The sequence below is a fragment of the Sphaerodactylus townsendi genome, linkage group LG08, assembly GCF_021028975.2.
Source record: "Sphaerodactylus townsendi isolate TG3544 linkage group LG08, MPM_Stown_v2.3, whole genome shotgun sequence".
Taxonomy (NCBI): Eukaryota; Metazoa; Chordata; class Lepidosauria; order Squamata; family Sphaerodactylidae; genus Sphaerodactylus; species Sphaerodactylus townsendi.
In genome coordinates this window covers 67,584,822-67,608,669 of record NC_059432.1, presented here as the reverse complement: position 1 = coordinate 67,608,669, position 23,848 = coordinate 67,584,822, and the positions used below count along the sequence as shown (strand labels likewise).

Sequence of the window (23,848 nt, the reverse complement as noted above, 5' to 3'; positions counted from 1 at the left end):
CAAGACCACTAGATTGCATTTTAAGTTCTCAAGTGCACAAAGGACAATCCCAATTCCAATATTCTATACTAGGGTTTGGATCCAAAGACCCTGTTTCACAAATAGAATACAATATTTCAAATCCACATCTTCTACAAATAAAGGGAGAATTGCCGTTTATTCTAATTTTTTCAGCCTGTTAGAAAGAATGCTTTCGTGTCCATAAATTTCAAGAGAACAAAACATTTGTACTCACATCATTATAATACCCTGCATCAGGCTGAATAGCCCGCATATCCCGTTGGTCTCTTTGCCATACTCTATTCTGAAAAGAACAAAAAAAATTCTGATTAATATTAGTACAATTCTAAATAGTTTTGAATAAGGAACAAAAGCACCTATACTGCTCTTCAACACAATATTTCATTTTCTAAATAATGTGAAAGCAAGGAAGGATCATCTTGTAACTTTTTATTATCAAGCAGCACAAAGTTAACATAGTGCCCCTGGAGACCCATTCATCCCTTCCTCCTCAAACATACAAATGACCCTGACCTAGGCTCTGAATAAACATGACCCCACGTCAAAAACCAGACAGTTCTGGAAAGAATAGTTAAATCTTGCTCCACCCCATCAGTCTTTCCTATCCCATTAGTGCAGTGATGGCGAACCTTTTCGAGACCGAGTGCCCAAATTGCAACCCAAACCCCACTTATTTATCGCAAAGTGCCAACCCAGCAATTTAACCTGAATGCTGAGGTTTTAGTTTAGAAAAAACCGGTTGGCTCCCTCTTCCTCCGCCCCACCCACTCGAGCTGGGGCCAGCCTGCTCTAGCCTCCAGCAAGTCCCACGTGCACTGTTCTGTGCCTCTCTAGCATCTCTGCCTCCTCTGTGCCCCCCCTCGGGCAGCAGCCACCCAGAGCACAGGCACCAGGCCCGCCAGCCAAGCCTTCCCTGCTCACCATGGTGCGCGCACGTTGTGCTCAGTGGCCCAGGGCAGCCTAGATGTGTATGTGTGTGTGTGTGTGGGGGTGGTGGTGTGATTTTCCGCCCCCCACATGACAAACTGTTTGCACGTGCCCACAGAGAGGGCTCCAAGTGCCACCTCTGGCACCCGTGCCATAGGTTCGCCATCACTGCATTAGTGTGTGGAAAAAAAAACTGGTCTTAGCCTTCCACTGGTGAGACTGGCAGCCCCATTCAAACCCAAAAGCGGCAGGACACTAACTAGATGCATGAACTTATTTTGCAGCACAGTTGATCTAAAAATCTAATAAACAAGAAGTACCATTCTTTACTTCTCAAAGTTAAACTGGTCTTAGCCTTCCACTGGTGAGGCTGGCAGCCCCATCCAAACCCATAAGTGGTGGGAACTAACTAGATGCATGGGCTTATTCTGCATCAAAGTTGATCTAAAAATCTAATATTAAACAACAAATACCATTCTTTACTTCTCAAAGCTCTAATAAACTTCATGTATTTTTAGTCAAGAACCAAGACAAAATACAGTTAAATGCTTATGTACAAAATAACAACTCAGTATATATATTATGAACATACCTCTAAATATTTGATTACAGAAGGATTGTAATCTATAGTTTTTCGATTCACAGCTTTTCTCATACGTTTCCCATCAAAGGTGAGTTGCTGCATTGCCTGCTGCTGAGCAAAATCAGGCCTTTTATAGAATAGTTGCCGAGGCGCTTGGTGCTGAAATCTTGGCATATGGAAAAACCGAGGTGGTGAGCCAATTTCTGTGGCCATGATGACTTTTGCTTTGAAAGTACTAGAAAAAATTAAAGCAAAAGAAAGAAAAATAGAAATAATAAACACACAAAATCTGTGCAGTACACAAATAAGGCAGTATTCAAAAGTTTGCTTTTTGTCACAGGAAAAAGGTAACTTCCGTTCAACATTTCTGCCTTCTTTCAGTACTTCTTAAAAGATCTTGCTGTCATTTGTTGGCAAACTGGTCTTTTAATGCTGCTGCCATATGTATCATCCTCACCATCAACCCATGAAAGTTCTTTTTCTTTATCTCCATTGTTCTTACTATGCCTTTCTTCCCTCCTAAAATTTATTATGCACTGGTCCACCTGCAAATATATATATCCACCCAAACTTTTAAAATTACAGACCATGGTTATATTTGTCTCGATAATTCAACTATTTCAAGTGTCGAAACTCGTTTTCCTGTCATTACCACTCAACTATGACAGGACCTATCAGAAGCACTGAAAATTGTGTAGTTTACTACTATAAGAGCAATATAAAGACTTGTTTATATTGCATTGGATAAAATAGAGGAGAACAATGTAAGTCGCTTTGGTCTGTTGCAAAAAAAGGTAGAGTATAAATGAAGTAAATGAACAAACCCTTTAGTGCTTATCTATCACCAAATCAACCAAGTTAAAAAGTTATATATCAAAAGAACTCAAGGCAGTGAACACAAGGTTCTCACCTTCTCCATTTTACCTTCACAATAACCTGGGACAAGAGAATGTACAACTGGCCCAAGATCATAAATAGAATAGGGAATTTAAATCCAGGCTTCCCCTAAATCAGGGGTCTGCAACCTGCAGCTCTCCAGATGTTCATGGACTACAAATCCCATCAGCCCCTGCCAGCATGGCCAAATACAGGCTATGACAATGGCCATGAAATGCTCAAAGCATGGGCTGCCTCGGCCTCTAATTGAACATTCCCTACTAATCAATCATTTAAGATAGCGCAGAGCATTTGCCAGGATTTCCCACCGTATTTCTGCAGAAACACACTGTTAGAGACGTAGATTTCAAAGTCCAGGGGTAAAAACTTAGGGAAGAAGAAAAAAGTACCTCCCGCTCCACTCCCCATTTTTTGACTGAAAAATTTGAAATTTAGGAGAGCGCTAAAAATTTCCATGAAATATTTCTGCATTTTGGTATGAATAAAAATTCTGTTTAAAACAAAGTTTTAATCATTCAAACTGTGTTGTATGGAGATTTTTTGCATAAAATAATCTCCAATTTTTAGTAGTGATAATTCCTATGTATGTGTATAAATGAAAACAACATTTTGGAATAGTTATCTTGGCTGATGACTTATGCTAGGAGATGGGTAGCTCAAGTGAGACCCAGGTGACTCCATTGGACCTCTCAGTGGCTTTTGGTACAATAGCTCATGGTATCTGTCTATCTATACCAACTTTCTGGGTTGGAATTAGGAGGCACAATTCTATGGCTGAATCAACCCTACCTGGTAAGTGGTTTCCAGAAGCCACTGAGAGAAGTCACACAGAGATTTGGGGTGGGTTGTCATCAGTATGCAGATTATACTCAGCTCTACCTTACACTTCCAGCAGATTCCAGGGGGGCTGTGACAATTATGGACTGGAAGCAGCTTTGGGATGGATGGGGACTAACAAGCTGGAACAATCCTGACAAAATATTGATCACATCTGGTGGGAAGAAGAGTTGGCCCAGAAACTGAAGTGACTGAGAGCAGCAGTGGCGTAGTGGTTAAGAGCAGGTGTACTTTTATCTGGTGGAACGGGGTTTGATTCACCGCTCTGCCGCTTGAGCTGTGGAGGCTTATCTGGGGAATTCAGATTATCCTGTACACTCCAACACATGCCAGCTGGGTGACCTTGGGCTAGTCACAGCTCTTCTGAGCTCTCTCAGCCCCACCTGATTTTGTAAGCCCCTTTGAGTCTCCTATAGGAGAGAAAGGGGGGATATAAACCCAACTCTTCTTCTGGACGGGGCTGCACTCCCTCTAAATGAGAAGGTCCATAGCTTAGGCCTGCTACAGGACTTGAGACTCCTGTTGAATAAGCATGCCATGGTCAGAGGCATCTTTCACCAGCTTTAGCTAGTAAACCAGTTGCAGCCTTTCCAAAGCAAAAAAAAAGATCTTGTTGCCCTTGTAACATGTAGATTAGATTACTGCAATACACTGTTGGGCTGCCCTTGATGAGTGTTCTGAAACTACAATTGGTACAGAATACTGTTGACTGATATTATCACTCCAGTCTTTCCCCACTTTTCCCATTTATACTGGTTCCCAAATTGCTTCTCTATTCAATTCAGGGGCTGATATTAACCTTTAAAGCTCTATATAACTTGGGCCTATTCAAACATGAATCTACACAACCACTTCAGGTGCCTCAGCAGTCTAAGGTTAGATGGGGGAAATCCTGAAAAATAGGGCTGTTCAAGACAGCATTCTTGCAAAAAGAGCAAAGCTGCAATGTAATGATTCAGCCCAGGAGGTGATTTATTACATATCAGTGTATTTCCTACACTGATTATCTTGTTGCCTTAAACAGAAATGTTCTTCTCTCCACCCCAACCCCCAAATTCTATAATCGTAGCCCAACTGAATTATTTTGTTTTTAGATTCAATGCTGTCAAATCTTGGAATCCATATAATGACTGCCAGCTGTTGTATTTTATAATCTGCTTCTTCGATGACTGAGAATTTTTTAAAAAGAATAATACTTATAATTCACCTTTGGTTCCAGTGAAAAAGGTGGAATGATAACAATAATAATAATAATTTTTAAAACTGGCCTTCTCAATCATGGCACAAAATTGTAAAATTCTTTCCCTGATGAGATCGTTTTATCAGCCTCTATCAGTATCTTCCATTGGTAGGCGATGACTTTGCTCTTTTGTCTGGCCTTCCATCAATGACCCTCTTCTTGTTCATTTGTACATATCTGTTTTTACCTTGTGAAACATGTTTATTTTTATACGCACATTTTTTAATGTTTTAAAGTTTTAACTGTTCGCCACCTTAGAAACCCTAAACTGGGTAGAAAGGCAGCATAAAAAGTTTTTAATAAAATTTCAAGCATATTTATGCATATGATGATAGACTAATGAAATGTTCAGTGTTTTCCATGTTATAAAGTTTAACCTGATATTCAAATACGTTTGTTCAACCTTCACATTCGGTTTGCCCAGGCTCCTTCTCCCCTTTGCCATTTGGAACCAATACATAATGCTTGGCCCTAGGGGTCCCTGTATAATGCAACCCTTGATTTAGTATCAAGGGATTAGATCCATAAATCGACCAGAAGGCACTGTCACAGATCTTTCCAGCTTTCCTCTTCCCCCAGAAGCCCTTACCAACCATGAGAAAATTTATTTATCGAGTTGCAGGCCATGCGAGGAGCAGCAGCCATGCAAATCAGGAGTTGAAGCAGGGTGTGTGAAGCAGCCAAAATAATTCTTGCCTCTTACACAAGCAGAGTTCTGCTAATAGAAAATAAAGAAGAGACTGATTTTGTCCCCTTCTCCATCAGAGCCTTCAGCACCACATGGGTCCCACAACATAAACTCTCCCAGGATGAGAAAAGGCTGATGAAGGGCAGGAAAAAAATTGAGATGTTCTGACTGCATAAGAACAAAAGATTAAATGTGCATTATCTGAACATGCATTTCCACTAATAAACTCTACCGAGGAGGCAGGAACAGACACACCTGATATGGGCAGTAGAAACTCTACATTTGTTTAATCTAATGCTACTTTATGGCATGTCTCTTAATGCTTTAGATCAGGGGTAGGGAACCTGCGGCTCTCCAGATGTTCAGAAACTACAATTCCCATCAGCCTCTGTCAGCATGGCCAATTGGCCATGCTGGTAGGGGCTGATGGGAATTGTAGTTCCTGAACATCTGGAGAGCCGCAGGTTCCCTACCCCTGCTTTAGATTGTTCTTCAGAGTGCAGCCCAGAAATTAACAAGATAATTTCCCTAATAGACTTGCTCTCCCTTGTGGGACAATTAAAATTATTTCTGATTGATCTCACTCACACTCTAGGGAAAGTTCTTCATGTGGAAAGTAATACAATAATTATCTTGCATAAGGCAAGACGCAAGTTGATAATACTATACTAGAGCTGTATTACATACAACAAAGGGTTAGTATAAACTTTAAACAACAATTCTTGAGGGAGTCAATGTATGGTTTTACTATATGCTGTTTCAAGTCACACAGTAAAGCCACATTTGTGAATCTCATTACAGTGATTTAATGAACTAGCAAATGAAAAATGAGACTTTTCAGCTTAGCACAAGAATACTGGGCATGATGAACTAAGCATTGGATTATGAAGGATAAGGTACACAAGTCTTCACATGTACAAACAAATCACCAGGGCTGTATATGAACCAGCTGCACATATTATGTGCATTTGTATTAAAACTTCAGGACATGTGAGCTTATGTGTCCAGGTATGCCCTAGATGGGAAGAACTGCAATGAGAGAGGCCTTCTGTACCCTCAACCAAGCACCCCTTGCTAAAACTCCTGGAAAACCTGAACACAATGCTTAGTTATGCCTGGACCACTTGGAGGACATAGCTGGAGAAAACAATAAGTAATGGAAACAGTGAGAGGATGAGAAGTCCCCAATAACCCTTAGCAGGACCAGGAAAGAAGAAAAAGAAGCCAGCTAGAATTTCATGGTCATTTCTCCTGAATCCTGTAGCTACTGGCTCCACTCTAGGCAGTTCTTTCCCGCTCCTTTCAAGTTTGGTAAGTAAAGGAAGCCATCAAATGAGGATGTAAGGATGTGTACAATCCTAGGGTGCCCATTAAAGCCACATCCTAGCACAGGAATGCTTTTATGACCCCTCCCACCTCGACATTCATGTGGAATGAATGTGGCCACTGGCAAGAGCTTTACAAAAACATTAAAAATGAAAAGAGTTGTATTTGGAGCATTTTATGTTCACAACTTTGGAAATGATTTCCAACAGAAGGGTCACCCCAACAACAATACTGACTTGATAACCCTAGTCATAAGGAACTGCTCTTGTATATTCCACTTAACAAGATAATCATGTCTTGGTTACTAAATGAAAGCCCAGTGTCTTCCTTAGTTCAAAACAGTTTACAAATTACAGAACTCAACAAAAAGACTACTTTGGAGTTTTCAGCAGCTGTGATAAACATTTAAGTATGTCTTCCTCAAAAGAGCAGTGCAAGAATATTGACAGAGAATTTAGTGTACCATCTAAAAAAGTTTACATTCTAAAACTAGAACTCCTCCCTTCCTTTCAGTTTAAGAATCACATTTCAAGAATACCCAATAAGCAAGAACACACTCAAGAAATATGCATAAATTCAAATTGGAAATTTCTTGTATATTTGCTTGAAGATTAATTTTTTGCCATCGAGTCACATCTAACTTATATTGACCCCTGGTGGGATTTTCAAAGCAAGAGGCATTCAGAGGTGGTTTGCCATTGCCTGCCTCCACATCATGACCATGGCATTCCTTGCAGGCCTCTCATCCAAATACTTGCCGGGGTCAACCTTACTTAGCTTCTGAGATCTGACGAGATCAGGCTAGACTGGAGCAATCCAGGTCAGAATGACTGAATTATAGGCAGAATATAATCAAAACCTTCACGCATGTTAGATGAATAGGCTACACAGTAATGCTAACGGAATGAATAGGCTACACAGTAATGGCATGGAAGAAAGCAAGGATTCCACACAGAGAACACAGACTTTGTCTGTAGGAATAGACTGAATCCGTCGCAGCCTGAGCCCCCACTCTCTAAGGGTGGCTGTGAAGGTAAGGACAGTAGAGGTCATAAAGCACTTGTCAAATTCTTTGTAATTTACACAAGTAGTTAATTGTTTTCTGATACAAAGCACTTTTACCTTCAAAATCTATTAACAGCAGGATTATTCTTCAGAAAAATAGATATTTTTAAAGCACCATTTTAAAGCACTTTCTGATTTTAAGTATTTCTGCAATGGCTTGAGCTTATTCCAAGCCATTTTACATTTGACTAGCAAGAACACAAAAGCAATTTCCAACTGGCAAAGTTCAGGAATCTTCTCATATATTAAAGAAGTATAAAACTTTCACAAGTTCACAATTTAACTGAATGGAAATTGGTAGCACTGAATTTTGAATACCTGTTAAGCAGAAATTGCCAACTTCTTTAACACATGGAAAATTTGTGCCTATTTGCTTTTAGAATTCCATCGGATTTTCATGAAGCAGAGAACAGCTTGGAGCCTGTGGGGGAGGAAACTACAAGTTATTAACTGTTTAAGCAATACACATTTTATATAATATTTCCGAAGTGAAGTAATATATTAGCAGAAGGGTACAATTTGCCTTTTGCCCAAGATGGTAAATGCAGTCAATGTCATAACTAAGCATATTACACGTGCTTTATCTTTACCCACTGCCACCAAAATATCCCAAGTTTATGCTCCACTGCTTCTCCATTACAAGGCAATCATAAATGATGTAATTCAGAAAAGGAGGATTAGTATAGATTGAAGCAGATGCTATTGCATAAGGAGCACGACTAGAAGGCAAAGGAGCAAAAGAGGAACAGTCTGAAAGGTTGCACTAGCTTAGCTCCAATGTTTATGCAAAGTGAATGGGGTCAACTTTAGCTTAAACTTTAACCGCTTCCAAAAGTCAACAGCCTGTTCTTTCACTGTAGCTACTTCTTTTCCAGTAGACTTGATCACAGAAGTTGCTGCCAAAACAGCTTGATTCACTACACAGCTTTTCTTCACTTGGATATGGCCCTGCAAATTAAGTGCATAATCAAATGGACTCGCGGTTCATTTAAAAACCTACCCATTTGGAATGACACAAAAAAATCTGAAGTGCTAACATGCCTCATGTAGCTTCTCACTCAATTTTCCACAACACATAAAATTTAGGCATGTGCTAGGTCTCCAGAAAACTCTGAAAATACTATCCTAAAATACAGAGCAACCCCCCCCACACAAATCACATAATTCAACAGTTTCAAACACAGTTTTTTTTAAAAGTACATTATATCAGTACATAAAAGGCAACGCTGGCTTCTGTGAAACTGCAGATCAAACAATAATACCCTTGCAACCACAATAAAAAATAATTAGAGGATATGAAAGAGCAGGCATGCTTTACTACAAAACATTTTTGAATCTTTTATCCTGGACAGCAATTCTATTTGATTCCAATAACACATACTTCCATCGTCTATCAGAATACAGTGTTGTAATTATGTGAAAAGAGTGAAGTGTCATGTTTTACAAATTCGCTTATCTCCTTAGGTGTTTTATAGTAAAAAAATGTAGCAAGTAAATCATGTACACAAAAACTGCAGCACAAATGAAAACATTTTGGATGGAGTGTTATGTGCCACAGAAACCTGTCTAAAGATATAGATTACATAATTTCATATCCCCTGAACAGAAGTCAACATATTCTACATTCTAGCACAAAAACAAGTTATTCAAGGCAAAAGGAACATGGAGGATCCTTCTGCATCCAACTCACATGATCACCCATTTTCTTCCCTCATTCCCTCAGTTGGTCCCATTAGCTATGATCCACTCATATACCGTTTAATTTATGAGGCATCTGCACATCAGTAAACTTTGGGGGGAGAGTTTTAAAGCCCTAGCTACATACTTAACTGGGAAATATCATGGCTTAGTAAATATGTCAAATGTATTTTAACACACATGACCTCATGTATCCTTCCGAGAGTGCAAAAAGCAACTTGGCAATTAAGGAAGCTAAATCTCTCAAAAATATCTGCAGAACTAAATGGGAAATAATGAAGCTTACCAAGCTATGGAAAGCCAAGCAGCTTCCCCAGAGACTGACAATTTACAATTAGAATCAACGCTAGCCCCAATCTGTATGGACAGCCCCTCTCATAACTTCTTTGATATTACTAGGGAGCTAGCTTTGCCAAAAAAAATCATGCTTCTTGTTAATAATTCCAACAGGAAAATTTGTTCAGAAATATACCTCTTTTAATCCTAGCATTCAACAAAAATAGAATGATTACAACCAAGTCAAACTATAGGCAGGAATCTTGGTTTACAAGTTATATCCTGTCCTTCTCATTCAACACTGTGGAAGACATTCAATATAGACATTTCAATGAGTAATCTGATTTTTAGGGAGACTGGAACATCTCAAACATTCACAAAGTCTAATGGATATCATTTCTCATCTTCACAGCTAACTCCTTTTTACTTTTCTAAATGTAGTTTTTATTTTCTCACACATAAAACAAACATCCAAATATTTTAAAAAATCCCAACCCACTACACATATTGATTTCCAGCTATCTCATTTTCGATCAAAAATTATCTATAGGTTTACTCTAACTCCTTTTGACTAAGCAAAGACGATGGTATATGTATTTAGAAGCAAATCTCTTTGCAATCAATGGGACCAAGTATATGAATTATAATGAGCAAAGACTGGGATTCTTTTTCAGGATGCTTTAAGGTATCCCGTAACTCGCTTTATGCAGGGCTACCCTTTGGACTAACTCCAGTTAATCCAGAATGTAGAAGTGAAGGTCCTTACTGGAGCCTCATGACAGACACATATCAGCCTGTGCTCTGCCAGCTGCACTGCCTCCAGTCAGAATACCAAGTCTAGTTCAAGTTTTAGTACTAACATACAAAGACCAAAACGGTCTGGGGTCAACGTACTTACAGGACCCCTTTCCTATTAGGTCCTCTGCAGAACGCTCTGCTCATCAAGCGAGAATTTACTCTTGGTCCCTTGGATCCAGGGAAGTCCAGTTTGCCTCAAGCAGGGACAGGGCATTTTTGGCCCTAGCCACAACCTGGTGGAATGCTCCATCTACTGACACCAGGGCCCTGCAGGATCTGGTGCAGTTCCACAGGGCCTGCAAGACCAAGCTGTTTCACCAGGCATATGGTTGAAGCAACAACGGTTACCATCCTTGATCTCCCTCTTCTTTATTCCCTTCACCCCCAATCTCTATTATCTGATTTGCTTTCATAGTCAACTGAGTGAATTTTGAGGTTTTGTTGCCATCAAGGAATTGTAGATGCTGAAATATATAATGTGATACATGGTTTTAATTTTGATTTTATTGAATTTATATGGAACTGTAATTGCATTTTACTTGTTGGGAACCTTCTCGAGCCTGACAGGGGAGAAGTATAAAAATAAAATAAATAAATAAATTCATTTTTCAGAATTAAGAGTGGCAACCACCCAATACATACTAACCATTTCAGCTCCAATGTATATGTACTAAAGGTACTGGTGGAAGCCATGGTAAAGGTTTTCACATCATAGTCATAAAGTAAAAACCAGTTCAATAGTACCAATCCCCCAAATTCTCAGTGACACAACATGCATAGTTTCTATTCTCTATTCTCCTTCATACGGTGCAAGAGAACTTGGACTTTACTCTGTTCAAAGTGGTCTTCCCATAAGTGACCTGCTAACAAACCTGAGCAGAAATGGACAACACAAAAATACAACAAAGTTTAAGAATGATTAGGCTTGGCACTTCAGAGGAAGTTTGGAACCAATGTTCATTCTGAAAAAAATTACATTTTAATAAAGTTTAAATTCTCCATTTATTGTAATACTGCAGACATACAGCATAAGAAAAAATATAGTACAATTACAATGGTAAGGTTCCTAGAAAAATGAAGGCAGCTCTTCACAAATTAAATCTCAATAGGTAAATCCTTTATAGAGTTTAATTTTATGTAATGAAGTTAATTCTTGTACTCATTTTAAATAAAGATATTTCACACTATAACTGCCAAATCAGTTACGATAAAGGGTTGAAAAGGATGTGTGTAATGGTTAAGATGTTACAAATCCCCACTTGCACACTGAAGCTTCCTAGATGACCCTGGACCAGTCACACACACTCAGCCCTGACCCTGGCTAGTGTTTGGACAGGAGACCTCAAAGGAATACCAAATTGTGACATGGAAGCAGGCCATGGTAAATCACCACCAAAAGTCTGTTGCCATAAGTCACTAGGACTTGAAAGCCGCCCCCAAAGGAGTGAATATTTCAATCTTAACAAATGTAGTCCTTGCACATTTTTCTCTTACATGGCACAACTATTGGGAATTGTTCAAGAAATTAACATAACCTAGCTTGATATATAAAATTCCAGGCAGAAAAATAAAAGTACAAGATCACAAGCTTAGGCAGAAAATATCCTATTTAATGATTTCATGTGACTATTTCAAATTAATGCCTTCAAGTTGAAAATATTTCGTATAACATAACATACATGTTAAACCTGTAACAACAGTATGTTAAGTACTATATGGAAGGAATAGATTCGGAATACGGTTCTGCTCACACACAGCAGCAGCAATACTATTTTATACCTTTTTAAAAATTTAGAACTGGGACTTCATTGCAAGAAAACTGAAATTGGGAAACCAGAGATCCACATAAACAAGCTTTGATCCCAACCATATTTTCTAGCTTTCTAACTATTAATGGCACAATTTTGCAGTTCTATAAACACTAAAGTTGACAATTTTAAGTTGACAAAAATAAAATATATACACTTTCCTAATATACTCTTCATAAGACTTATTAACGTATTCAAAGCATTAAAGGGATTGCATTATATACATTAGTAAGAAACCATATTTGTGATTATATCAAATATGTGTGGGTGACTGGCAGCACAATCCTAAACAGAATAGACAAATGAAGTCAATGGGTTTGGAAAGATGTACTGCTACTTAGGATTGCACTGTTAAATATTGAGTCTTGCTTGGTTCTTGTTTCCTACATTTCTACCCTAGTATCACAAATATCTGCATGTTGTTATACTAAGACATTAATTCCAAAGAATTAATGCTCATGTTTATTTGTAATATAAATGAACAAATGGTTAATGCTCAAAACACCTCTGCAGTGTAACCCAGTATTATGACTATCATCAGCTCCTATTACAAGAACAGAAGACGCTAAGGTAATGATTTTCTTTAGTCACCTAGTGAGTTTAATAGCTGAGATGAGGCCTGAATAGAAGACTTCTTAGATCATACAGCCACCCTCCTACACTAAAAGCGATGGTTTAAAGTCAGACTGCAACCATTTATTCAGTCCTATTACAAGCTTTCCGCGCCGGAAAGAATACATCCAAGCCCATTTACCTATCGATTTGCAGACACTAGACTTCAGAGATCTACTGGACGAGAATAGAGACCCGATTCACTCTATTCAGGCCTCTGCCACTGAACCTGGGGCCAACATCTCTTTCCCCAGACCCCACGAGCTGCGACGCCAGCGTTCAACCGCAAGCCCCTATCCCTCAACAGGGGCTGCCCTCGAGGCCTAAAGATGGCGGAAGCAGCGGCGGCCTCCCGGATTGCCGAGACTCTTCTTCCCCGCTCCCGAGCCGCCCAGCCTCCCTGATGAGGGACACTCACAAAGCAGCCGCACACAAAGCCTTGTCCGTGGGGCCCCGACGCCCAGAACTCCCCAATCCCGGAAGCTGTTCCCTCACGAGCCGCCGCCGCCGCCAACATCCGCCATCTTCCCCCACCACCGACCAGAGGCGGTGCGCACGGTCGACGTCAACACGCAGTCGAGCGACGGCGGCGTAAAACCAAAGAGAGGCAGAGGGAGGGGAGAATTCCAATGTGCGCATGCGCCTTTGGAATGAAGGGTGAGGCTGTTTTCGGAATTTTAAGAGTGGTAGGAAGCGACTGTGGTGACTGTCGGTGGTGGCGCTGCTTCCGATCCCGCTCCGGAAATAGAGGTACTTAAAGTCTGAAACTAATGTCAGTACGCAAGAGTTAAGCATCTCGTACATTTATTTTGGCATAAGCTTTGGTGAGTCAGAACTATTCTTCGGATAAGGAGAGGTTATACAAAGCATCCCCCCGCTGTATATAAAATCTCCTTTTGTCTTTGTACAGTTTATGCATCTGGAAAAATGATCACACAAAAGCTTATGTGTTGCTGAGATCAATGTAGTCTTTAACGGAGACGCTGGTGTAATTTTACTGGCGTAATTTTACAGTAGGCCAACACGGCTGCCGATTTGAATTTAGCAAGTATTTAAGTTCAGACGGATCTTATTCTTCAGAGAGATGGAAAGCTGCTAAAGGCGGTGTTGTATCTGTGGGAGACAAGCGAACAAGAAAAATAAACGCTGGTTTTGTGCCGCCTTTCAGAAGAAAAGTGAGGTAGAAACACATAAAAATACACTGGTATTTTTTTTCATGTTTTAGAGTCCAGTTAGTCAGATGCATAGGGTGTGTGCTCTCTAAAAGGGCATTTACATATGAAGTTGTGAAAGGGTTTGAACAAATAAAAGGTCTTGAAGTTTATAAATTACATTAAGTAAAACTGCATAATTTAAAGTACAACCAAATAAATTATAGGAGCTACTGTAGCAATAATTGATTATTTATTTATAATTAATTTTATATACCGCCCCTCCCCCGAAGGGCTCTGATAATGCACCCCCCTCCATTTTTGATAAATAAGTTGAGACCTATAACAAGGAAGGAATCCTAAATTCTCAATGGACTGTTGATGAAAGCTTACACAATAATAATTTACTAGTCCTTAAGGAGCCAAAAGTCTTGGCCTGGGTGGCTCAGACTAGTCACTGGCTAGCCTGAACTTAGCAGATCTTGGATAAGAGTCAGTTCTGGTTAATACATAGATGGGAGACCACCAAGAAAAGCCAGGGTTGTTGGCAGAGGCAGACAATGGCATCACCTGTTTCTCTGGCCTGAAAACCCAGTGGCGTAACGCCCACAGGGTGGAGCGGGGGGGGGGGGGCACTGCAACGGGCAAAGGCACACCCCAGGCACAGTTCTCCCTCACTCCACCCCATGAAAACCTTATGGGGTTGCCATACATTGACTGCAACTTGATGGCACTTTCCAGCAAAGCACTGTAAGACTGTTTATTTTTGCTGCAACAGACTAATATGACTTCTCTGAAATTAGGAAAAATAAAGGTTGTAGCAATGGATGGTAAGAAGGCAGAAAAACCATCAGTTGTTACCCAAAACTTACAATAGAGGAAGAGAAAGCTAAGAAACCTTAGCTTGTTGAAGGCATGTTGAAGAAGAGAAGCTGACTTATCTCCAGTGTAAAGGGAGAATCTGGACCTTGCAATCTTTAACCCCATCCTTCTTTTGGGGAGCTCAGGCTACTTAATGGTAAAGGTAGCCCTTATGCAAGCACTGGGTCCTTACTGACCTATGGGGTGGTTTGCCATTACTTTCCCCAGCCATCTACACTTCGATGGGAAGGACTAAGCCATAAATTGACATGTCTGTTGTTCTGGATGGGATTGTACCTAATAGGAGCTGCTGGACCTGAGACTCCTATTGGATAAGAACGCAATGGTCAAAGGTACCTTTTACCAGCTTCAGCTGGTTAGCCTACTGGGCTTTTTCATGCGAAAAAGATCTGGATCATCTACCACTGTGGTTGGTAGATGCCCCGGTGACATGTAGATTATGCTAGCATAATGAGTTCTGCAGAGGTTTGCCCTTGAAGTGTGTTACAGAAAAGTTACAGTTGCTACAGAATGCTGCAGCCAGAATACTGAGTAGAGTGGGACTAAATCTCTCCAGTCTTGGTCCATCTACACCAATTTGCTTCCAGGCCCAATTAACTGAACTGATGACATTCATTTTAAAAACTTAGCAAGTTAAAGATATAGAAAGAACCCGCTTTCTTATCAGTGTTATTTTTAGTAAGTGGAATGAGGATTTCAGCACCAGAAATGATTTGACAGATGTCCAGTAACTGCTGAAAGTTAAACTGTTATAGCCGTACAGCATTCTACTCTCAGTGTACACCACTGATTGTATTATGTTCTGCAGTTCCATGATCTCACTAGCAAAACTGTTAATGAAACACCTTTTATACTTCAAGTACAGCAAGTCCTGAAAACTAAGAAATGCTACTTATGGTAACTCGAGCATGCATCTTGACATTTCAACATCAGTATCAGTTTTCAATTCCAGTTTCAAAAAGCACAAAAGTGTTATTTTTTTCTCTTAAATACAGAAAAATAGACAACTGGTGTTTATAACATATTATATAATTACACATACAATAAGATTTAATATGTTACATCAACACACCAACATATAAAAAAGATATTCAATTCAATAAATTCCTTCTCACTGTCTCTGTTTTTCCGCCATCACAGTAGCCTTTCTTTTTTATTTCAAATGGAGTCCCATAAAATTAGCAGATAACTTCACAAATTATATACCCCTAATAACAAATACAGGTCTTTCCCACAAAAAGCAATGTATAAAAATTAGCCCCGAGGGAAGGGCGTCCTCTCTCTCTTGATTGAATTTGTCAAGAATGCACTGAAATTTATCAGACCTGATTCCATTGTTACTACAGTTTTCAAGAAATAACAGGAAAAAAAGTTCATCTTGAACAACAAATATTCAGAAGGAGATCTACACTTACATTTATTTTACACCCAATACTAGAAATTTTTTTATGTTCCTCCATGAAGACAGGAAGTTTGGAAACAAGTATTAAACAAATTTGACCAAACTCTGAAGAACTCTGCCAATCATACCATATGAATTTCTACAACTATGTCAATATTAACAAGTTCAAATATTTTTGGGTATCTATCCTGCATCAGTTTCTCCTTTGTTGTCAAAAGATCATCAGGATTGGTCCAAGACTACACAGAAACAAGTGATGTTTCTCTTTCAGTGTTCAGACTGCAGAAGAATCTGGTAATTCCTTCTAATACTGAAAGCTTCTTTTGGTCTGAATGTCATCCAGAATTTGCTGCAATTCTTCATCTTCAAACCGACCCTCCAGGCTGAAGGAGAAGAATTAGTAGTGGTTAACTTTAAAATTCAGACACACTCCTATGCTCAAATTTGCCAGGAAGTCTTGACCCTTAATCTCAGATATGCGGTCACAGGGGTCAGCTGTACTTTCTCAGCAGGGAGGAAAGGCACTATATTTGTATTATATTTATTAGGAGGTAAGCAACAGCATTCTGCAGTAATTGAAATTTCTGAATTATCATGATGGACCACCCCACAAAAAGTACATTACTATTAATAAAATCACAGTCCCACATATTCGGTTACTAGATACAGGTCACTTTAGTTTTTAAATTTGTTTTGGATGATGACTGTTGTAATTACTATGTATTTTATTATTGCCTGTCTTTACTGCCTGCTCAACTCTGAGAATATTTTATATAGAACTACATTTTATGTGTGAATTATATTCATTTATTTCTTAAGCTTTTTTAAAATGCACTTTAGTTATATCCCACCTTTCTCCCCAATGGGGACCTAAGGCGATGTACTTAATTCTCCTCTCCTCGATTTTATCCTTGCAACAGCTATGTGGCATAAGTTAGGCTGAATCCAGAAATTTAATAACAATTATCTTCTTATTACTCAGCATCTCCCATTTGCTCCCAAGTTAATGAACACCAGCTGTAGTAGTTTTTAAGATCCTGTCCTTTCTTAGCCTTTTCACTTATGGTTTGAAATCAACACATTGGAAGGCTCTTGTTCTCAAATGATGCTGTATGTATACAACCGGGATAGAAATTCACTTCGTCTCCTGTTAGAATTGCATCCAGGCATTCAGCTATCCTGATGTTCAAGGTTTCATGTTAGAGTTATAGTTTTTCCTCTTGCAGAAAAGAAAAGTACAATGGACTTGTCCTGTAATTCTGGAAGAGGTGTGTGGACCAACCTTCTCCCCTTCTGAGAGAAACAGCTACATACACTCATTCCAAATTCTGCCTTTCAGGCAGGATTTCTTCTCCTCATTGTTGGAAGGGTGGGGAGTGCCAGAGAGAATTGCAAAAGCAGGCTCATCCTCCATAGCAATGTTAGAGAAAGAGCCTGTGGGCTGAGTCTCTCTCTTAACCGTGAGGTTTAAATCTGAGAAAGAGAAAGGCCACAAACACCACTAGGACTGCACTGTCAGGAAGCAGCACACAGCTAATGGCAACAGCCCTTCTTGATTAAGAACTGGGGAGGGAATGCAGAGTGGGAAAGCACAAATGCAGTGTCTATTTATATTCTGAGATTAGGAAAAAAGAGAGGCACATAAGATGGTTTATGTGAATAAATAGAAGGATGTAGAGTGAAGCCTAATTGCCCTCAAGGATATTCCCTTGCTGATCTAAAGTCTGACTAAAGCCTTGTAGTACTACCAACACCACAGAATATCAGACCAATCCAAGTTTACAAATAAATGGGAATGTCATTATCCTGATATATTGGTTGTTCATTCATTCTAAACAGTCATCTTAAGTCATCAAGAGGATCCTCAGAAAGACTCACCTGGGAATTAAAGCTTTGGTTTCTTCAGCAGTCTCAGGACACAGATTAGCCAAACATGCCAGTTCAAATTTATGAAGCTTCTTCTGGAGCAGTAAACTGCGGGGGGCAGGGGAACAAAAATTAATCATTCTTTCTCAGTGGAAAAAAAGAAACTGCATTGGGGGGGGAGGGGACACGGACGGATGGACAACAATTAGTAACTCTCATAGTGGAAACAAAGAAGTTTCCAGTGAAACATTCAAATGATGTAGTGAAGAAGTGAAACAGATTAAGATTTCAGGCAGTTTTAAAAATGTGTTTCACTTAGAATTTTTAAAGAATACAGACTCCACAGACATTTATTTTATACGCTCAGCACAGAAACATATACATCAAAAAGAAAATATAATGCACATTTTGTAACATTGAAGCATCAAAAAATATGCTTGAACAAGGAAATGAGATATTAGAAAACAGATTAAAATGTAAGCATCAAAGCATATTGATAAATTAATTGTTCCACTATCAGGATTTGGATGTTGTATTTTTGTCTACTTGTTAAGCCTTAGCGAGAATATTTTACCAAATATCAGTTTTTCAGGAAAGAGAAGGAGCCTGCACAGTACTTGGTCCTTCAGGTATAAAGATATGCACATGAACATATTTTTCAAGATCCAACAGGACTCTAAATATGGCTCACATAAACCTTCATAAACTGCAGAATCTCCAATCTGGGAGTTACTTAATAGGCAAGTGTATAAGCGTATGTTGGGAATGATGTTTGACTAAGAAATGCTACTTTCCCAACAATAAAAAGAGGAATATGAATAAGGCATACTTGCCATATATTAATGCAAACAGCTGTCACAGTGATCTACTTGGCTATGTTCTGGTTATTTATACGAATTTTCTTTAAATTGTGAAATAAAGCTTACTTGCAAAAAGACACCTCTGCAAAAATCTCTTTGCATACAGTAATTTTTTTCTTTTGGAGGTGGTAGACATGCTCTTCCATTTTGGCACATACATTTTCAAATAAAGCATTCTTTCCACTGTTTATATTACTCACCTGCGAACACTAGCAATAGTCTCCCGGTTTTTGAAGCGGCTGAAGCGACCAGTATAGTTCAATGTTTTTATGAAGACTTCTGAGAGCTCCTGTTCATCTTCTGCACTTTCATTCTGTTGTTTCCGATGCTCAAGAAGCATGTGCACTTCTGAATTCAAAAGGGTCTCAGCAGTCTCAAATTCTGTATGTAAAAATGATTACAACAACAAATCAAATTACATAGAAGTAGATATCTTTGCTGGTGTTATCTTAGGCCTGGTGTACACATGCAACAGGATGAGACTTTAGAATCTTAAGGAGGCAGAACAAAATAAGAACATTTTTCAGTGTCCTCACCAATACTTAAAAACACCCCTTCCAAACAGAAAACATATACATCAGGGAGAAAGGGCAACACTTGCTCCACTGTGCAAGTTGACACTAATCAGGAGAATATTTGAAAGGTGAGCCCCACATGTAAGCTGAAGAGATACAGTGAACTGTACCACCCTCTATAGCAGTGGTGGCGAACCTTTGGCACTCCAGATGTTATGGACTACAATTCCCATCAACCCTTGCCAGAATGGCCAATTGGCCATGCTGGCAGGGGCTGATGGGAATTGTAGTCCATAACATCTGGAGTGCCAAAGGTTCGCCACCACGGCTCTATAGTATGTGTACATGAAATTTTAGGAACTAAATACATTTTAGTTATATTATGGTTTAATCGTGTGTGTGTGTCCTCTGCTCCAGTCTTCACAATGATGTTGTATCTTAAAACCAATAAGATTATATCTTTCAGTTTTTTCAAAATGTTTCAGACTATCTATGTAAAACTATTCCCAGAAACAGCATTGCCTTGGAATATGAGGCTTAATCTACACAGATAAATTAATGCTTGTAATGCATCAGTAGTTGAAGGATGTCTACTAGTTATCCTGCAAAAGGAGGGATTAGATAGTACTTTTGCTAAAGATACAATAAGACCTTAATGACAACTTCCAGATAGCGTGTTAGCCTGTTGCTGCAAACAAGAACAGTTAGGCAATTTCTACTGATTTCCCCCTCCTGCTGCAGATCTCACTTGCCTCCTACATTGTTTCTGGTAGTCCCTTAACTGCCAGAAGCATAATTTCTGACAGCTTGGTCACTGCAGTAAGAAGGGCAGGGGGTAAAAAGGGGTCTGCAGGTAAAAAGTTGGATCTGATCCAAAGAATCCTGTAATACATTAAATATCACCAAATTTATTGTGGCTTAAGTTTTCAGACTAGAATTCATTCCTCACATGCATTATGTGTTGTTATCGTCAGCTGTCATGTAAATACATATACCTAACACACAGAGGTACAGAGGATACTGCCAGCTTTGACTTTTGAAACTATATCCTGCAAATCATTTACGCCAGAGAATTTAAAACAGGATTAAAGCCATTATCACATATTATGCCTTTCCAGAAAGCCTCCTGCAGCAAAGTAAACAAAAATCATGCAGCACCATAAAGACTAACATTTTTTTTAATTGTGGCATAACTTTAATCGAATAGAAAAAACCCTCTTAGTCAGAGGAGGTTACGCAAATTATTTGCTATTCCAAGGAAATCAATTTCATTACGACCGGTTATATTTATATATCTCCGTTCCTCCGTGGATCTCAAAGCAAGGCCCATGCACGATGTCCGGGGCTGTCCCATAGCACACACCAGTTCACAAAACTGCTTGCACCCTGGGCCTCCAAGATCGAGGGTAAATCTGCCGGATGGAGGAGGGAAAAGTGCAACCTCACAACAAATGAGCCCTGGATCAACACGGGACTAGCTTAAGTGACTATGATTTCGACTTGCACACTTTAGAGCCCCCTTCATGCTGACTCCACTGATGTCCAGCACTCTTTCTACCACCTTTCGCTCTCTTTTCAAGGCGCGGCACTCACCCTTCGGAAAGACAAGCTGGGAAGCATCCTCCTCCACATCCACGAGGCGCGGATCCGTCCCTCCCGCCGCCATCGCCTCCCACAAACTCCGGAAACCCTGGCGGAAGAGTAAGAGAAGGAGAACGGTGCGGACGCCCTCTTGCGGAGACAGGAGACAGCTCGCCCCGACACTCCTCGCAGTCTGGCCGGGAGAGAGTCTCCTCCATCTGGTACTGAGCTGGCGTCAGCTGCTGCACTTGGCCTTTCGTAGGGTTGCCAGCTCTGGGTCAGAAAGCACTCGAAGATTTTTGCGGGTGGAACCAGGAAAGGGCAGGGTCCTCAACCGAGTATAATACTATGCAGGGGTGGCCAACCTTTTGAGCGCCAGATGTTTATGAACTACAATTCCCATCAGCCCCTGCCAGCATGGCTAATTGGACATGCTGGCAGAGACTGATGGGAATTGTAGTTTATAAACATCTGGCACTCCAAAGGTTGGTCACTCCTGCGTAGGGGCCACCTCCAAAACAAATGTTTTCACGTCTGCAGACCAATCAAAAATTCCAGGAGATTCCCAGCACAAGACTGGCATCCCTAGCTCAAGAGCGGGACATAAATGTCATAAAGTAAACTGATACCTCGCTCCCGGAGCATCTTTTCATTGTCTGCGCTCGTTTCCCGGGAATGTAGCAAAGCAAGAGACGTGCCGGTGACATTCGAATCCGTACGCTTTCTTGGGAATAGAAAAGGCTACACAAATTATTTGTTTGCTATTCCCAGGTAATCAATTTTATTACAACTGGAATCAATCTTTCTACAGAAAACTCTTGATTTTGGCTTTCAGTCTTCAATGTTCACATTTTTCAACTGTGCACAAGGTTTATCCAGTAGTATCTGTGGGCATTCACGTGTTGGTATGTAAAGTTATTGTGTGCACAGTGTACTTCAACTTGGTTCTGCTTGTGTCACATATTCAGTGGGACTGTTTCCCAGAAAAGTGTTCTTAGAATGATGCTGATAGTCTATTTGCATCTGTCAGAATATGCTACTGATACACAGCTTATTTCTAGAAGAAATATTGCTTCTATTCATAGGTTCATAATATTCTATTCATAGGTTCATAACATTCATAATATGCAACTTATCCCTGAAATCTGCCTCCATCCCTGAAGACTGGAAGATGGCCAATGTCACACCAATCTTTAAGGAAAGGTCTAGGGGGGGGACCCAGGAAATTACAGGCCAGTCAGTTTGACATCTGTTCCTGGTAAATTAGTAGAATCTATCATTAAAGATAAAATTATTAAACATGTAGAAAAGCAAGACCTGCTGAGGAAGAGTCAGCATGGCTTTTGCAGAGGCAAGTCCTGTCTTACAAACTTACTGGAGTTCTTTGAGGGTGTAAACAGACATGTGGATAATGGGGAACCAGTGGACACTGTCTACTTGGATTTCCAAAAGGCTTTTGACAAAGTTCCTCATCAGAGACTGTTGAGAAAACTCAGCAATGAAGGAATAAGAGGGGAAGTCCTCCTATGGATTAAAAACTGGTTGAGGAAGAGGAAACAAAGGGTGGGTATAAATGGGGAAGCTTTCACAATGGAGATGTCGTGGGAGTGGTGTCCGCCAAGGATCCGTGATAGACCAGTGCTCTTTAACTTATTCATAAATGACCTGGAAGTAGGGGTGGATAGCGTGGTGGCCAAGTTTGCAGATGATACCAAATTATGTAGGGGTGGTGAGAACCAATAAAGGATTGCGAAGAGCTCCAAGGCCGGACCTTTGATAAATTAGGTGAGTGGGCTAAGAAATGGCAAATGCAGTTCAATGTAGCAAAATGTAAAGAGTGAAAAGTTGCACATAGGGGCAAAAAATCCAAACTTCACATACACGCTACAGGGCTGGGGTGCTATCAGTCACAGACCAGGAAGGGGATTTGGGCATCTTAGTTGATAAGTTCCATGGGAATGTCAACTCAATGCATGGCAGCTGTGAAAAGGCAAACTCTATGCTGGGGATCATTAGGGAAAGGAGTTGATAATAAACTGCAAGGATTGTCATGCCCACTTATATAAAGCCATGGTGCGACCGCACTTGGAGTACTCAATGTTCAGTTCCTGGTCACCACATCCTCAAAAAAGGATATCAAGAGATAGAAAAAAGTGCAGAAGAAGGGCTAACGAGGATGATTGAAGGATTGGAGGCACCTTCCTTATGAGGAGAGGCTGCAGCCGCTTGGGGACTCTTTAGTTTGGAGAGGAGACGCCTGAGGGGATATGATTGAAGTCTATAAAATTGTATGCATGGGGTAGAAATGTTGACAGAGAGAAATTTTTCTCTCTTTCTCACAATACTAGAACCAGGGGGCATTCATTGAAAATGCTGGGGGGAAGAATTAGGACTAATAAAAGGAAACGTGTGATTGGTGTTTGGAATATGCTGCCACAGGAGGTGGTGATGGCCACGAACCTGGATAGCTTTAAAAAGGGCTTGGACAGATTTATGGAGGAGAAGTCGATCTATGGCTACCAATCCTGATCCTCCTTGATCTCAGATTGCAAATGCCTTAGCAGACCAGGTGCTCAGGAGCAGCAGCTGCAGCAGAAGGCCATTGCTTTCACATCCTGCACGTGAGCTCCCTGAAGGCACCTGATGGGCCACTGCGAGTAGCAGAGTGCTGGACTAGATGGACTCTGGTCTGATCCAGCAGGCTAGTTCTTATGTTCTTATGTTCTTAGGTAACATTCAAGAAGTCATTTAATGTTTAAAAAATTATTTCAGTCATCGTTCTGTGAAAAAAAAAAAAGCCAACTTCTGTGTAGTA

The 23,848-nt window shown here is 40.1% G+C and overlaps 2 protein-coding genes across 4 annotated transcripts in view; both read right to left on the bottom strand.

Annotated features, from left to right (window-relative positions):
* Nucleotides 1-13,373, bottom strand: part of WDR33 (WD repeat domain 33) — a 65,803-nt gene extending 52,430 nt beyond the window's left edge. Inside the window, exons 1-4 of one of the 3 annotated variants that reach the window (XM_048505037.1) lie at nt 13,195-13,373; nt 7,903-8,005; nt 1,541-1,766; nt 236-304 (exon numbers count right to left, since the gene is read on the bottom strand). In XM_048505037.1, coding sequence (XP_048360994.1) covers nt 236-304; nt 1,541-1,744 — 273 coding nt within the window. In that variant the 5' untranslated portion in view covers nt 1,745-1,766; nt 7,903-8,005; nt 13,195-13,373. Of the gene's footprint in view, nt 1-235; nt 305-1,540; nt 1,767-7,902; nt 8,006-12,918; nt 13,160-13,194 lie in introns of those variants that run through there. The other 2 variants (XM_048505040.1, XM_048505038.1) reach the window with 2 other exon arrangements.
* Nucleotides 13,374-15,822: 2,449 nt separating this feature from the next.
* Nucleotides 15,823-21,191, bottom strand: POLR2D (RNA polymerase II subunit D). Its single transcript, XM_048505047.1, has 4 exons — nt 21,046-21,191; nt 19,138-19,318; nt 18,090-18,185; nt 15,823-16,594 (listed from the first exon to the last, which is right to left on the bottom strand). The coding sequence occupies exons 1-4, from the start codon at nt 21,116-21,118 to the stop codon at nt 16,516-16,518; spliced, it is 429 nt and encodes a 142-aa protein (XP_048361004.1). The 5' UTR covers nt 21,119-21,191; the 3' UTR covers nt 15,823-16,515.
* Nucleotides 21,192-23,848: the final 2,657 nt, after the last annotated feature.

Excerpts from the sequence above, each read along its gene's own strand:
- POLR2D (XM_048505047.1), bottom strand. The coding sequence starts at position 21,118 with ATGGCGGCGGGAGGGACGGATCCGCGCCTCGTGGATGTGGAGGAGGAT. Across the intron at positions 19,319-21,045 it reads CCAGCTTGTCTTTCCGAAGG|AATTTGAGACTGCTGAGACC; the intron begins GTGAGTGCCGCG and ends TTTTACATACAG. Across the intron at positions 16,595-18,089 it reads ACCAAAGCTTTAATTCCCAG|CCTGGAGGGTCGGTTTGAAG; the intron begins GTGAGTCTTTCT and ends CTTCTCCTTCAG.